The 14,784-nt window shown below is 49.8% G+C and overlaps 1 protein-coding gene across 2 annotated transcripts in view; it reads left to right on the top strand.

The window, feature by feature from the left end:
- The window catches only part of ANKDD1A (ankyrin repeat and death domain containing 1A), a 90,013-nt gene that overhangs the window by 38,708 nt on the left and 36,521 nt on the right, over positions 1-14,784 (top strand). Inside the window, exons 5-9 of one of the 2 annotated variants that reach the window (XM_013992888.2) lie at positions 4,938-5,237; positions 5,767-5,831; positions 7,807-7,904; positions 11,260-11,363; positions 13,696-13,794. In XM_013992888.2, the coding sequence (XP_013848342.1) occupies positions 7,871-7,904; positions 11,260-11,363; positions 13,696-13,794 (237 nt within the window). In that variant the 5' untranslated portion in view covers positions 4,938-5,237; positions 5,767-5,831; positions 7,807-7,870. Of the gene's footprint in view, positions 1-4,937; positions 5,238-5,766; positions 5,832-7,264; positions 7,905-11,259; positions 11,364-13,695; positions 13,795-14,784 lie in introns of those variants that run through there. The other variant, XM_021093722.1, reaches the window with a different exon arrangement.

The following is a 14,784-nucleotide window of genomic DNA, read 5'->3' as shown; positions in this document are numbered from 1 at the left end:
TTAATTATTGAAGCTGGATGATAGGTATGTGGGGTTCATTATATTATTTATTCTATCTTGGTGTATATTTGGAATTTTCCATAGTAAATTTTTTTTTTTTTAACAAAACTCACATCTCTTAGGTAAGATAAATATGGCAAAATACTAAAATGTGGCATTATTCTTTCCATTTTTGTGTAGGTTTGAATTTTTCTAAAAATATTAGGAGAAAAAACATCATTTTTTGTCTTGATCCTTTTGCCCCAGCTGGAGCCTCGCAGTCCAGACCTTGGGCCCCCAGGGGCCCTTCTGAGCAGTCCTTTGGGCCTGGGAGATGTTCTGTGGTCACAGGCTACCACTTGGAGCAGCCTCCAGACCCAGCCAAGTCAGAGATAGGAATAGGATCCAGGGGTTTCTGAACTCCTTCCAAGTGTTACCTGGGGCACCTGGAACTTCTGGAGCCTTCACATTAAGGCTCCTGTCAACTTGGGAGAGTCCGGTGCCATTGAGACTTGCCCTCCACCATCCTTCTCACTCTCCCTCCCTCCCTGTGATTTAATGGTGAACAAAAGTGCTTAAAGGGAAGTGGAGGAGGTAGATAACAAGCAAGTGAACAAATATGCACATGGCATGTTCAAAAGTATTGAGCTATGAGTCTTTACAGCTCCTCTGAAGAGAGAGACTGACTACTTGCCGGCACTCTGTAGGGATGCTGGGGCAGTGGAAGAGATCCCGGCGGCAGGAGAGGTGAGCAGGCAAAATTGTTCTATATGAAAAACGAGGCTGGGCAGAGGACATTTGGGTGTTACAAAGAGTCTGGTTAGGAGAAAAGGCAGAGGAGAAGTGGGAGCCCTACTGGAATGAATGGACCTTGGGGGAAGGAAATCCTGAAATGAGCTTTGCAGGAAGTTTTGCTGAATTCCTTGCTTCCCTGAATCCCTTGCCACTCGTGTATTAGCTTGAGGTGATTTCAAACTAGTTTATGACTTACGTGCAGTTGTTTTTATCTATTTATGTCATGGACAAAACAAAATTAAACAAAAACCCCAACGTTGTCTTTAGAAGTAAAGTTGCTTTGATATGAGAGTGAAGTAAGCTGTGTCAGGATGTCATCATTTCATCTGCTGCTGTTGATAAACACTTAGTAGCTCAGCTGCCGAGGGGCCCCATGGGGGTTTACAGATAAGAATGTGGAGTAGCAGCTATGGCAGAGGCACATTTAGACTATAAATACCTAGAGTTTCCGCTGGGGAAAGCCACCCCTTGCTGATCTAGCTCTCCAAAGACGCTGGAGCTTTAGCTCCTGCTGTGGTAAAGGCTACTCCTCTATGGGCCATGGTGACAGACCATGCAGCCTAGAACATCTGCCTGCCAGTCAACACACACACCATAGTTGCCTAGCAACGTGCTTTAGCAACAGGTTACTTTTATTTTTGCGTTGGTAGCTGGATGTAGCTCTCCATTGGCAAAGCTCTCTCTCTGGAGAAACCAAAACTGGTGACAAAGGTACACCTCAGCTATATTTGGGGTACACCTCAGCTGTATTTGGACTTTAGTCTCTTCACCTGCCTTTGCCTGGAACACTAGTGTAATTAATCTATCATTTATTTAAAGGATGTTATTTCTTCATTAGCTTAAGAGACATTATCCTATAGGCTAATAGCATGTGAAATTATTATAATTCCTATAGTGAACTTGCCGTAAATAAACTGTTGACAAAGACGGTATCATTTGCATTGTTTTTCAGGGCTTTGGAACGGGCCAGCATTTCTTTTGAGTATGAAATGACAGGGCGATGGGCTCTGAGTAGGAATAGGTAGTCTCAGTGTTGCATTTGTGTCCCAGTATTACAAATTATGACCACTTTCTGGAGGAAAAGGCTGCTGTGAGAGGGACAATGAGGGTTGGGGTGGCAAAATTAACCCTGGAAAATTGGCACTGAGGTCATTCTTGAAAAATGACGATGTGCTAACCATGGAAAGGGGGTGTGGAAGAATTGCCCAAGCAAAAGGGAATAGCTAGTGCAAAGGCCCTGAAGCAGGACAGAGGAAATTTCGTTCTGCTGAAGGAGCTTTCACAAGTTTAATTTTATTGTTTTTTTTCCTCTCCGAGAATTAAAAAAAGAAGACATTTGAAATAGTGTGCATCATTACTAGGTTACCAAGTTAAAAGGCTAAAATGATATGTAGAGCTCATAAACAACTATTATTGGCATTGTTTTTCCACAGTCAAACTAAGTTTTCCATCTGTTTTTCCTCACTTTGATATTTCCTCATTATTTTTAAATTTTCATTTTTTTGCTTTTCAGGGCTGCACTTGCAGCATATGGATGTTCCCAGACTAGGGGTGGAACCAGAGCTGCAGCTGCTGGCCTACACCACAACAATAGCAATGCAAGACGCAAGCCACATCTGCAACCTACACCATAGCTCACAGCAACGCCAGATCTTCAACCCACTAATCAAGGCAGGGATTGAACCTGCATACTCATGGATCCTAGATGGGTTTGTTATCCCTGACCTATGACAGAAATTCCCCCTCATTATTTTTAATCAGTGATAAGGCCAGTCACTTCCCTCTGTCTCACACACAAACAGGTCCTGAGGCTGTCCCACACACCCCCACACCAAGCCCCAGCTCTGCACTCTCAGGCCCTCTCTCCATCCTTGTCAGTCCTGGTTGTCTCTGAATTACATATCCTTTTTGTTGCTCAACCCTACAGTCCCTGATGCCAAAGGAATGGGGGCAGCTTGTGTGAATACTGTCAGCTTTGAGAATGACCTTGGAACACGTGTGTGTGTGTGTGTGTGTGTGTGTGTGTGTGTGTGTGTGTATTGGGGGGGCAGCTTTGTGTGAGGTGGGGACTGGAGATGCAGTGGGAAAGTGGGCTCTGCATCCTTTTAGGGACAAGAGAAAAACAGAGCCAAGACTTGGCTTCCCCCAAATATCCCCCTCCAAATACCCCAAAGGTAGAACAGTGCAAACACCCAAAGCTCAGGGGCCTTGTCCAAAGCGACCCACTGGATTTTTGCATCTTACTATCCTGCTCATATAAACATGGTGGTATTAAGAAAAATGCATTTTTTTCCCACTTCTTCAGGCATCATGTAAAATTGAAGTTCTGATTGCAGTTTCCTGTGCCCCTCATCTCCCACTGTGTTCCCCAGGGTGTGGGTACCCTTGAGAGGCCCAGGACAGGGCATCTCAGAAAGAGGAGCAGGCAGTGTGCACTGCAGTCCTGGGCTTCTCTGAGGACAGAATGCCAACGAAGCCCCCCAGACTTCCTGTGAGTAGCTCTGGGGGCTCCGAGAGGGACATACCCACCACTGTGAAGTGATAAGGGCCATCATGGACTGTGTGCTGAAACTGGCTCATGCCCATTCCCTGGTAGGAGGGTGTACATAAGCCAGCCCTGCCCTCAATGACAGTGTCTGTATTAGCTTAGGGCCCAAGGACACTGGCTTTGGAGACACATGTGCTGGGTTTGAATTGGCTACTTACTGGCCGTGGGACCTTGCGCCTGTGACTCACTGTCTGTGCATTCCAGTTTTCTCCCTGGAAATGAGGTTGTTAATAGCATGGCAGGGAGGTTGGAAGCGTACATGAGATAATGCTGATAAAGGACTGACACAGTAGCTGGTACACAGCTGGTGCTCAGGAAATGACGACAGCTCAAGGAGATTAATTAGACCTGCTTGGGGAAAACAGGCATAAAAGCCTGAAAATGATTGCTTGAAATGAAGGGGTGTTGACAGCTTAGAGCAGTGGTTCTCATCTTTCGATGGGCACAGAAATCACCAGAGATCTTGTTGAAATGCAGGTTCTGATTCAGTCGGTCTGGCGTAGGGCCTGGGATTCTGTCTTTCTAACGGAATGTCACCCAAATAACAAAGGAGCATGAAATCGACTAGGTAGATTGTGAAACATGAGTCACAGTTCTATTTTGTAAAACAAAACAAAAAAACCCTCTCTAATTTCTCAATATATGAAGAACAAAGAAATGCCAAGAGGGCCATCTCGTGGAGAAACCTGCCATCAGGGCTGGGGGCCCTTAACCCTTCTTGAGTGATCAAGTGCCTTATCCAACCAGGGACCATCAGGGCTGGATGGCTCATAGACCCTACCTCCAACCCATTGGTTTTACAGATGAGGGGAGACCTAGACCTACAGAGGTGAAGGGACTCACCTAGATCACCAGCTAGTTATAGTATCTGCAAGGGAGCTCTCCTGGGAGGCTGGGAGTGTAGGGGTTGGTGCTTTGGAATTCAACTTGAAGGATGGGTAGGGATTGGACAATGGGCCAATTTGGTCTAGACTGAAATGGCAGTGTGGTGCAGTGAGTTCGAATTCAGCCTCTACCACTATTTATTTGCTGCTGTGACCTCAACAAGTTATTGGACTTTTCTGAGCTTTTCTTCCTTCATCCATTAAATAGGGGTGATGAATTATTGTGAGGATTAAATGAGATAGTGAATTAAAAAAATCCCTGGCTAGGAGTTCCCATAGTAGCTCAGTGGTTAATGAACCCAACTAGGAACCATGAGATTGCAGGTTCAATCCCTGGCCTCGCTCAGTGGGTTAAGGATCCAGCATTGCTGTGAGCTGTGATGCAGGTCACAGACAAGGCTCAGATCCCACGTTGCTGTGGCTGTGGCGTAGGCTGGCAGCTGTAGCTCCGATTCGACCCTAGCCTGGGAACCTCCATGTGCTATGGGTGCAGCCCTAAAAAGACAAAAAGACAAAAAAAAAAATATCCCTGGCCAGACTGTGGGAGCACTGAAGGCTGGGGAGGCCTCCTAGAAGAAGCCCATAGGACCTTCTGTGCTTACCCTGAAGCACCAGATGGGTGTGGCCTGGCCTGGGTGGGGGGACTGGTCTTGTGGGGATGGCCAGGCTTCTGTCAGTCACTCACATCCCACAGTTTCTCTAATGTTGACTCACTTGGGTCTCACCTCCAGGTTTCCCAGGGAAAGTGTGGAGACATAGACTGTTTCCAGGCAGCAGTGGATGCAGGAGGAAGGTGATAAAGCTGCTCAGGGCCATGGACATCAAGGATGGCAGCTGGGCAGCTGTGCCAGCCTATGCTCCCTGGGATCTCTGCTTCCACCTGGGAGCCCAGGGCTTGGAGAGTGACCTACCACCAGCTGTCTGCAGTTTTGACTCCATCAAGGTCCTGTCCACCTACCAGATACTCATGCTGTGGCTCTTGAATCAGATCACCTGGGTTAGAACCCTGGCTCCATCACTTACCCTGCGAGGTAGGGAGAGTTATTACCCTCTTTGTGCTTCAGCTCTCCCTCCATCATATGATGATAATAATGTCCATTTCATAGGGTGGCTTGGGGGACAAAATGAGATAATCCACACAAAGTCTTAACATGGGGCTCATTAATTTTTAGCTATTATCATTATATTATTTTTTGAAGGCCATTCCAAGTACTTCTTGCTCCAGGAAGCCTTTCTGAACTACACTAATGACTGAAAGATATTTCCTCTGATCCAAGAACCAGTAATGTCTTCTTGCCTTGGGGTAGAGATGTTGGGACCCCACTATCCCCAGATAGAAAGAGGCTGTAAATGCCTAAAAGGCAAAGAGAAGAAGACATGGATATCCTCCAGTGTCTGAAGTGCTACCCATTCTGATGTGTTTAATGTGCTTCTTTAAAAAAATTTGATTTTATTTTAACATTTATTTGTATTTTAAAATTTTATTGGAGTATAGTGGACTTACAGTGTATTAGTTTCAGGTGTACAGCAGAGTGAATCTGGTATATTTATGTATTGCAGTCTCTCGAGACAAGGCTGGTTCAATCTGGATTCAGGCAATCTGAAGAAGAGCAGAGGCACCTTGGGTATGTCAGACATCCCCTTAATGGCTTCACAAATGATGGTGGTGCAGAAAGTCCTGTCCGCCTTTTATACTGGTACAGAACAAAGCCTGCAATTTGCCAAGGCGTTACATAAGGGGTGGTGGTCATTGAATTCTACTGCACATTCACAGGCATAGTTATGATTAGATAACAGTCCTTCCTGGAACAACATGGCGGCTAGGCTGAGTAACTAGGCTGAGACTGAGTTACTCCATTTTCCACACACATATAAATATATCCATTCTTTTTCCCAATATAGGTTATTTATTTATTTATTTATTAAATTTTGTCTTTTTAGGCTGCACCTGCGGCATATGGAGTTTCCCAGGCTAGGGGTCGAATCAGAGCTACAGTTGCTGGCCTATACCACAGCCACAGCAATGCCAGATCCAAGCCACATCTGTGACCAACACCACATTTCAGAGCAACACTGGTTCTTTAACTCACTGAGCAAGCCAGGGATCGAACCAGCAACCTCATGGTTCCTAGTCGGATTCGTTTCTGCTGCGCCACAACAGGCACTCCCCCATATAGGTTATTTAATGTGTATCTTTTGGTTTGCATGTGTCTGCAAATCTGTCTTGTGTGCAAGCATCTGAATTGGTTTTGTTTTTTAGGTCTCACTTGGTTGTTTCACATTTTCCCCTCAGCACTTGGTGTTTCTATCCAAGTTGCAGTGAATACACCTGGTCCCTTGCATTTATAGTTGCAAGGTAGTACCATATTTTACCCATCCATCCACTCTCCTATGTGGGCACTTAGGTTGCTTCCAATCCCCAGCAACTACAAAATATCAACCCAGCAACAACATCCTCTTATGTGTTCCTTTTTGAGCCTGTAAGAGTTAGTTCACACGTATTTAATTCCCTCATTACTGCCAGATTGTTTTCCAGAATGGCTGCCCGACTTTACTCCCATCAGCAGGGCACCTGGCCTATGACACTCCTCATTCCTCACCACCATTTGGCATTATCCAAACTACCTAATTTTTGCTAGCCTAATTGGTGGTTTAAGTGATATCTCATTGTTCTCTCCCTCCCCCCACCCCTCCCCCCACATAGAAGCTCCTGGGCCAGGAATTGCATCCTGAGCTGCAGCTGCCACCTGTATACCGAAGCTGCAGCAATGCTGGATCTTTAACCTACTGGGCTGGGCCAGGGATGGAATCCTAACTCCGCAGAGACCAGAACCACCGCAGAGAGGACGCTGGACACTTAACCTTCTCTGCCACTCATTGTGCCACTCAATAATCCTCATTGTCACTTTAGCTTTTCCTTTCCCCCTTCCCCTTCCCCTTCCCTTTCCTTTTCTTTCCTAATGGAAGTTCCCCGGCTGGGGGCCAAATCAGAGCTGTAGCTGCTGGCCTAAGCCATAGCCACAGCAATGCCAGATCCCGGCCACCTCTACGACCTATACCACAGCTCATGGCAACACCGGATCCTTAACCCACTGAGCGAGGCCAGGGATCCAATCTGTAGTCCTCATGGATACTAGTCAGATTAGTCTCTGCTGAGCCACGAGGGGAACTCCCTAACTTGTATTTTTCTGATCATGAACACATCTCACCATCGCTTCAAACGCCTGCAGGCTTGCCAGGATTTGTATTCCTAAATGCCCGCTCAAGTAGTGGGGGTCCGACTTTCAGCGCTTGGGGGCGCCAGACCAGGAGTCCTGCTGGAGGTTTGCATCCGGGTGCGGGAGGCAGGGACTGCTCTGAGGAGACACGTCCTGGGGGACCCTCAGAGCCCCAAGTGGCCCAGACCCGCCGGGCAGTGGGAGACCGAGGAGGGGCCAGGGATGGGGGCGGTGAGCCGGAGACAGCAGTAGCCGAGCAAGCAGCATACTTAAGGGCCGAGGAGAGGCGAGGGTTCTGGAGGAGCCGCTGTCGCCCGAACCCCGACGCTCCTGGAAGCCTTGCCCCCACTCCCTGCTCAGCTCCAGCTCCCTCGCTTCCCAGGCCCCTTCCGGTGGACGCGCGGCTCGTGCACCCGCAGAAGCGCACGGGGCTGAGGAGCAGCCGCATGGAGGAGGAGTTGGCGTGGAAGACCGATGGCCGTGAGTCCCCGGGCCCGTGGGCGGAGACAGAGGCAGGCAGAGGATGCCCCGCACCACCCCTGCTCTGGCGACCAAGGCTGCGATTGACGCAGTCAGCATGGCCGTTTCGGTCTTGGGGTTCTTTGCGAGGAACGCGCACCTGCCCAAAGGGACACTGGCTGCTTGTCTGGGACTCCGAGACACTCCCCACCCTGGAACGGGGAGCTTCTGTGGAGAAGACGTTAGGTAGAGATAGGATGGTGGTGCGACCCTTTATTCGTACTTACTTTGTGTGCTGGGCTGAGCCCGGAAAGGCACATTATTTGATCTTCACAGTGACCCAATGAGTGGAACCCTCTGTTAGCTCCATTCTGCAGAAGAGAACGCTGGGGCCGAGGGTGATTAAACAAGTTGCCCAGGGTCACACAGCCTTTAAGTGGCAGAAATGCTGAAGGCCCCAGCTCTCCCAGGTTGTGCTGGTTGGGGAGTGAGGACCATATCAGATGCTGAGAGTGAGACCCAGAGGAGAGGAGAGCACCTCAGTGTGCCAACTACCGGGGTCTCTAGGCTGGGCAGCTTGGGGGCCTTTGGCTGCACTGCCTGGCAAGGGGAGAGGATTGTGCCAGTGTCCTGACTGGGGTTGGGGGTGCCAGTGACGGCTCTATCAGGTGCTAAGTCTTTCAGAGGGTACAGGGTTCTCTTTGGGGCAGAGGATCACTTGAGCAGCCCCTTCAAGAATGTGCAGCAATGGAGCATTGGCACATGTAGGAAGAAATTCTGGGCAAAGGACCCAGCATGGGCAAGGGCTCAGAGGCCAGCGTGCAATGTGTGTTTGATGTGGCCAGAAAGAGGATGCATAGGTTGAGGTGGATGGAAGAGATGAGATTAGATTTGATTTCACCTGCCTGCTCTGCAGGGTCTGCTTGCTCTTATTCAGACTCTTGGTTTTTGGTCAACACAATCCAGGCCACGCCCCCTAGTCTTCCAATAAGATCTCCACAGATTCCTTTGTCACCATCCTGATTTTATAACCCAAGGAACTGAAACCCCCAAGGGGGATGTTTCCTGCTGTTAGAAAGTGGCAGTGTGGGTACTTAAACCCCAGCTTCTCCAAGCTCACCCCTGAAGTGCTAGATCTTTTGCCCAAACTGGATTATGGTGGTTTTCATCCAAGAGGTTAAGGAAAAGCAAGCTCAGGACACAGTGCTTCCCAGAGATGTTTGAGATCTAAGAGGGATTCTTCCAGAAGGGCCCTCTCCTAATTACAAGAAAAGCAGAGCCTTCAGGGTGAGGAAGGGTGGAGCTATGAGAGGGGATCACATTTGGAAGGCAGTGTTTTCCCTTCTCCCCTGAAGAATTGACATGAAGCTTCCCCACCTCCTGATAAACCTCTTTCCTGCCGTTTACCTGAGCTTGTGGTTTGGTTTTCCAGGGAACTAATGAGTCTTAACTGGGGCAACATCTTAGAGTTCCAAAGCCCTGAAGAAATTTCATGATTTGTGTGTCAGTTGCTCATTCAACAGATAGGCACAAGGGCCTGAATTTGGGGATACAGTAGTTAACAAATGGGACTCATCTCTTCCTTCATGGACTTATATTGGGGGAAGCAGACAATAAGCCTAATAAATATGTAAATATAGCAGATGCCAATGGTGAGAGGTGCTGTGGAAAAAAGCAGTGTGAAGAGGCAGGTAGGAGGGTATTTCCTTGCTTAGGGCTTTGCTGGCTTCCCTGAATGAAGGAGGCCGCATCACCCCCAGGTCTTTGGCTGCCAAAACTTATTCTCTGACCCTTTGCTTTGGAGGAATAATAGTGATGATGATGATGGTATTTTTTGCCAGATACCAGGCTAGGAGCTTTTCACACCTTCTATCTAATCATGACAGTAACCCTGCAGGGCAGCTCATGTCCCCATTTGCAAATGAGGCAATGGTGGTACAGGAAAATTGAGTAACCTAAGTCACTGAGACAGGAAGTGGCCCAGCCAGAGGGTGGTGGCTCTGAGATCCTTAGGTTGTGTCTATGAGGCCCCAGAAAGCTCCAAAGCCTCTCCTGTGTCTGGAAAACCATGCGGAATTTAACTGGAAAAACAAACTGATGACAGGCCTCTCTGATACTTTAAACAACCTAGCCTTCCCTGCCAAGACACTGGCCATCTGTCCCTGGAGACACAAAGGGGCTGGATCTGGACATTTGCAGTGGACCAAACATGCAGGATATGGGCTTGGCAGCAAAAAAACTTCAGATTACATGTCCTGTATTGGCTGTGCAAAGGGCCGGTAAATATTTGTCTGTGCTAATGTGTCTAAGCCTTTCTGGAGGACGGACAAGTATCCAATAATCTTGGGATTTTCAGTGTCACTTGTGGAAGCAGGGTGTTATGGATTCTTCTCTATGCTCAGCTTTGGGCGCACTATTGAGCTGTGGGTGGGTTAGCAAGAGTCAAGTGTAGCCGGGGCCCCCAAGGAGCTTGCAGTCCAGCCAAAGAGACCAGACTTCCTCTCATCCAGCTAAGAGTAGTCAGGATGGCAGCAGCATGGTGGTCCAATGAGATGAGCCCTGGACCATGTCACTAGAGCTGAGTGACATGGTCAACTCAGAAAGCTGACCTGGCACCGACCCTCTGAGCCCATCGATGTCCATGGGCTTGTCTGAGATGAAGGTGCAGGGACAAGGATGAGAGGAGAGAAGAGGCCATAGGGAGGGCAATCAGAGTGGGCCCCACAGCCAGGAGGCAAAAGCAGGTTAGAATTTGGGGATGAGGAGAGAAGAGGTGGAAGGAGAAGGACAGAGAAGCCGGTGCACCTGCCTCTGGTCTCACCTGGACCTGATGCAGTGGGTGGTTCAGTAAATCCTGGCAGCCTTCTTCACTGGCTGGAGCCATGGAAAATGTGGTTGTCGACTCCAGTGGGAATGCATTCCATTCCCTTGCTCAAGAATTGCAGGAGTCCCCTGGTAGTTCAGTGGGTTAAGGATCCAGCATTGTCACTGCTGTGGCATGGGTCTGATCCCTGGTCTGGAACTTCTACATGCCGCAGGTGTCATCTGCCCCCAACGCCCCCCCACCCCCGCCGAAAAGCAGCTGCAGTTGGGAAAGCTGGACTGGGTGATGGGGCACCTCTGAGCGGGGAGGGGCACACACCTGGCTCTGTGGACAGTCTTGCCCACGCTCTCCCAGCTTCAGGGTTCTGCCAGGTCCTGGTCATGCAGGTGTGAGGTGCCTTAGAAGAAATAGACTGTCTGGGGAAGTCCCCAGCATCAAGAGGAAGGAGAAACATCCCCTAAAGCCACCTGGGAAGACCCCCTGCCTGGGAGATGTTCAGGGCCAGGGAGGGGCCTGTTCCCTGCTCATCCTGTGCCCCTTTTGTCCCCCTAGTGCTTCCTCTGGAGAGGCAGCTCCACGAGGCTGCCCGCCGGAACCACGTCAGGAGGATCATGGAGCTGATCGGGAGGAGAGTCAACCTCAGGGCCAGAAACCATGTGTGTAAAGGGGCACTGGCTGGGGATAGTGCCAGGGTGTCGCCTCCACCCAGGAGGGGAAGTTCATGGAGCTGGAGGCAGGCACGCTGTCGTGTGTTCACTTGGGGCCCTGTCCTTCTTGTCTCAAGTTCTCTGCAGCTCAAGGTCAGGGTCAGGATTCGGACCAACCTTGGGCCAATTCCAGCAATCCTAACTCTTAACCCCTGTGACCATCCAGAAGGCTCCCCCAAGAAACATAGGTTAGAATCAGGAGGGCAAGTGTCAAAGATCAGGAGTCAGAGGCTGGCAGATAGGGGCAGACACCTGGAGAGACAAAGATGGAGTGGTGCCTGTGGTCAGAAGTCCAGGGGTTCAGGACCAAGACAAGCTGGGCATGTGTGAGGCAGCAGTTTAGTTCAGTCTTCCGAGGGCCTCCTGTGCCCGCTGAGTGTGTGAAACTGCTGTGCGCCCAGGTCTGCCTTTGGGGGGTTCCAAAACCAGGCAGGAAGGCAGACCAGGGCCGCTGACCAAGCCTCAGGGAAGGGCACAGGTGAGGTGGTCCACAGCCCTGCTAGAGAAGGGGGCAGAGGGAAAAGCCATTCCTTCTGGTGGGGACACTGGGAACAGGTTTGGGTACCACACCCTGCTGTGGTGCTTCTAGCCATCAGGAGCATCTTAGAGGAGAGGGCCTGGGTGGGAGGCAGTGGCTGAGAGGATTCCTGACTGCAGCAGAGACTGCTCTGTCTGGTTTGAGATGACAAGGATACAACCTGGGTCTTTAGAGCCTGCCTGGGGCCCAGGGATAGTAGCAGGAATTCAAGCATGTGTCTGGTGTGTTTTGGTTTTTAGAGCTCTCATTCACTTGTTTCCTTGGTCCTCAATGACCCCTGGAGAGTTGAGGAGGGCAAGGATTAGTCCTATTTATAGCTGCAGGCAGGCACAGAGAGGGCAGCAAGTCACCTTAGGTCACACAACACGTTATTGGTGACTGGATCCTTGGTCTCAACTCTTGGACAAGCACTTACAAGGAAGTATGGCTTGTAGAATAATAGGATGCTAATGCCACATTCAGTTCATTCATTCAGTAAGTATTAATGGCTTATTCTGTGCTGGCACTGTGCTAGGTGCTGGAGACAGTAGAACCCATGGCAGACGTGGTCCCTGCCCTTAGAGCTGGTAGTCTGGTGCAGGAGGATAGACATTAAACGGAGTCTCTCACAAACTAGGAGTTCCTGTCATGGCACAGTGGTTAACGAATCCGACTAGGAACCATGAGGTTGTGGGTTCACTCCCTGGCCTTGCTCAGTAGGTTAAGGATCTGGCATTGCCGTGAGCTGTGGTGTAGGTTGCAGACATGGCTCGGATCTGGTGTTGCTGTGGCTCTGGCATAGGCCAGCGGCTACAGCTCCGATTAGACCCCTAGCCTGGGAATCTCCATTTGCCATGAGTGCAGCCCTAGAAAAGGCAAAAAGACAAAAAACAAACAAAAAACAAACAAAAACAAAAACAAACAAACAGAGTCCCTCACAAACTAATCATTCCCACTGTCATCATTTGAGAGCATTTGGGGACTGGCGGGACCCGCCTGGCCAGAAGGCTTCCCAAGGAAGTGGCATTTTTATAGGAACCAGTGAAGAAGGGCATTGTTCCAGCAGAGGAGACAGCATGGATGGAAGGAAGCGACAGCTGGTCCCTAGAGAGGACCATGTAGAAAATGAGTATTTTCTCTCATTGCCCTTTCACATGCCAAAAACTGTAGAGAGAAGTGGGTTCATGGATCGGAGGCTGGCCTCCTCCAGGTCTGCTCAGATGTGCTAAGGGTCAGAGGCTGTAGTGAGTTTCCAGGTGGCCTGACAATGAAATGGGGGGTGGGGTCAGGACCCTTCAGCTATCTTCTGAAGCAAGGAGGGGACAGAAGCGAGGCACTCAGGATTCCTTAGGGACTTGGAGAATAATCCTCAGACCCAGGTGACTGCCCAGCAGAGGGGACAGCAGGAACAGACTTGGAGGCAGGATGTTTGGCATTTCTGAGAAGCAGTGCTGGGCTGTGCAGGGCCTCATAGGCCCCAGGGTTAGGAGTTTGACCCAAGAGCAGTGGGAAGCTGGGAAGAGTTTTAGGTGGGAGACAGATGGATCTAGACATGGTGGTGTTTTACCATGTTTGTTTCAGCTGCTGCAGCTTGGAAGAGGAGGGGGCCGGAGAAGGGCTATGACCCTAGCTGGCTGGTCATCAGAGCCAGCAAAAACCCTTCCACCCAGCAGACCAGCTTTCCTGGCCAGGATGTAGGAAGGGCGTGGGAGGCAGGCCAGGCAGCCAGCCAGTGCCTCACAAGTTTCCTCCTCCTCCTGGCAGGTGGGCAGGGTGGCCTTGCACTGGGCTGCGGGCGCAGGGCACGAGCAGGCTGTGCGGCTACTCCTGGAACACGAGGCTGCTGTAGATGATGAGGATGCGGTATGGGCTCCCTCACGGAGGCATGTCTGTTTGTGCATGTCTGTGCATGCATGTCTGTCTACCTGTCTGTCTCAGGGTGGGGCAGACCATCCAGGAGCTCGTTCTGGGTCTCTGAGCCAGGTGTCATTGCCAAGGTTGTTGCTAATACACAGACGCACTGGTGCAGGTTGGGAAGAGAGTCAGCCTTCAGGGGTCAGAGACACTGCACTGATCCCGTTTTCTCCTTGCACAGTCATAGAGATAGCTTCATTTTCAAGGGCCTTTCAGTTCTCAGCCTTTTCAGTCCCTTGCGATGCTGTGTGAACAGGGAGAGAGATAGGCTGTAGAACCTGTCATTGGGTGAATTGATGATACAGGCCTCACTATTAAAGTCTTCAGGAGGGAGGTCTCTCATGATATGCCACAGGGCTCTGCCCCGGCATACACTAACCAACAGCTTGGATAAAAACTCATAGTCTTACTTAACAAATGGGCAGGCAGCACATTACTGAGTAGAGAACATGGAAAAACAAGGTCCACAAAATTATCTCTGTGGGCTTAGGCAATGGCTTGAATCTGATGACACTTGACGGGGATACATTTTTTTATTTTTTAAAAATTAAAAACTTCCCTGCAGAGACTTGGCTTCCATGGAAATACTTTCCTTTGTTCTGACTTTTTGCTCTGAGGCCCCACCACAAAGTGAGGCTTGATTGCAAGTCAGGGCTGTAAGTGCAGCAGCCATACCTCCCTGCCCACTTCCTCACCCCATCTCCTCCCTTCGCCTGCTTAGGCCTCATTTAGAGATGACCCTGGAAGGAGAACCTGTGGGATCCTTAGTCTGAATTCCCCAGGAAACCACTGGAACTTCTTGTATCAGCCCTTTGCCCACAAAGACCCCCACTGTCACCACTGTGCCCTGTTATTTCTCCCTTGAGGGGCTAAGTGAGAAGAGAAGATGCGAGGGACAAGAGTAAGAGAGGGTGCTTTTAGGAGCACAAAGGAGGGTGT

This window comes from Sus scrofa, chromosome 1 (assembly GCF_000003025.6).
Source record: "Sus scrofa isolate TJ Tabasco breed Duroc chromosome 1, Sscrofa11.1, whole genome shotgun sequence".
Lineage (NCBI taxonomy): Eukaryota > Metazoa > Chordata > Mammalia > Artiodactyla > Suidae > Sus > Sus scrofa.
This window is presented reverse-complemented; position numbering and strand designations above follow the sequence as displayed.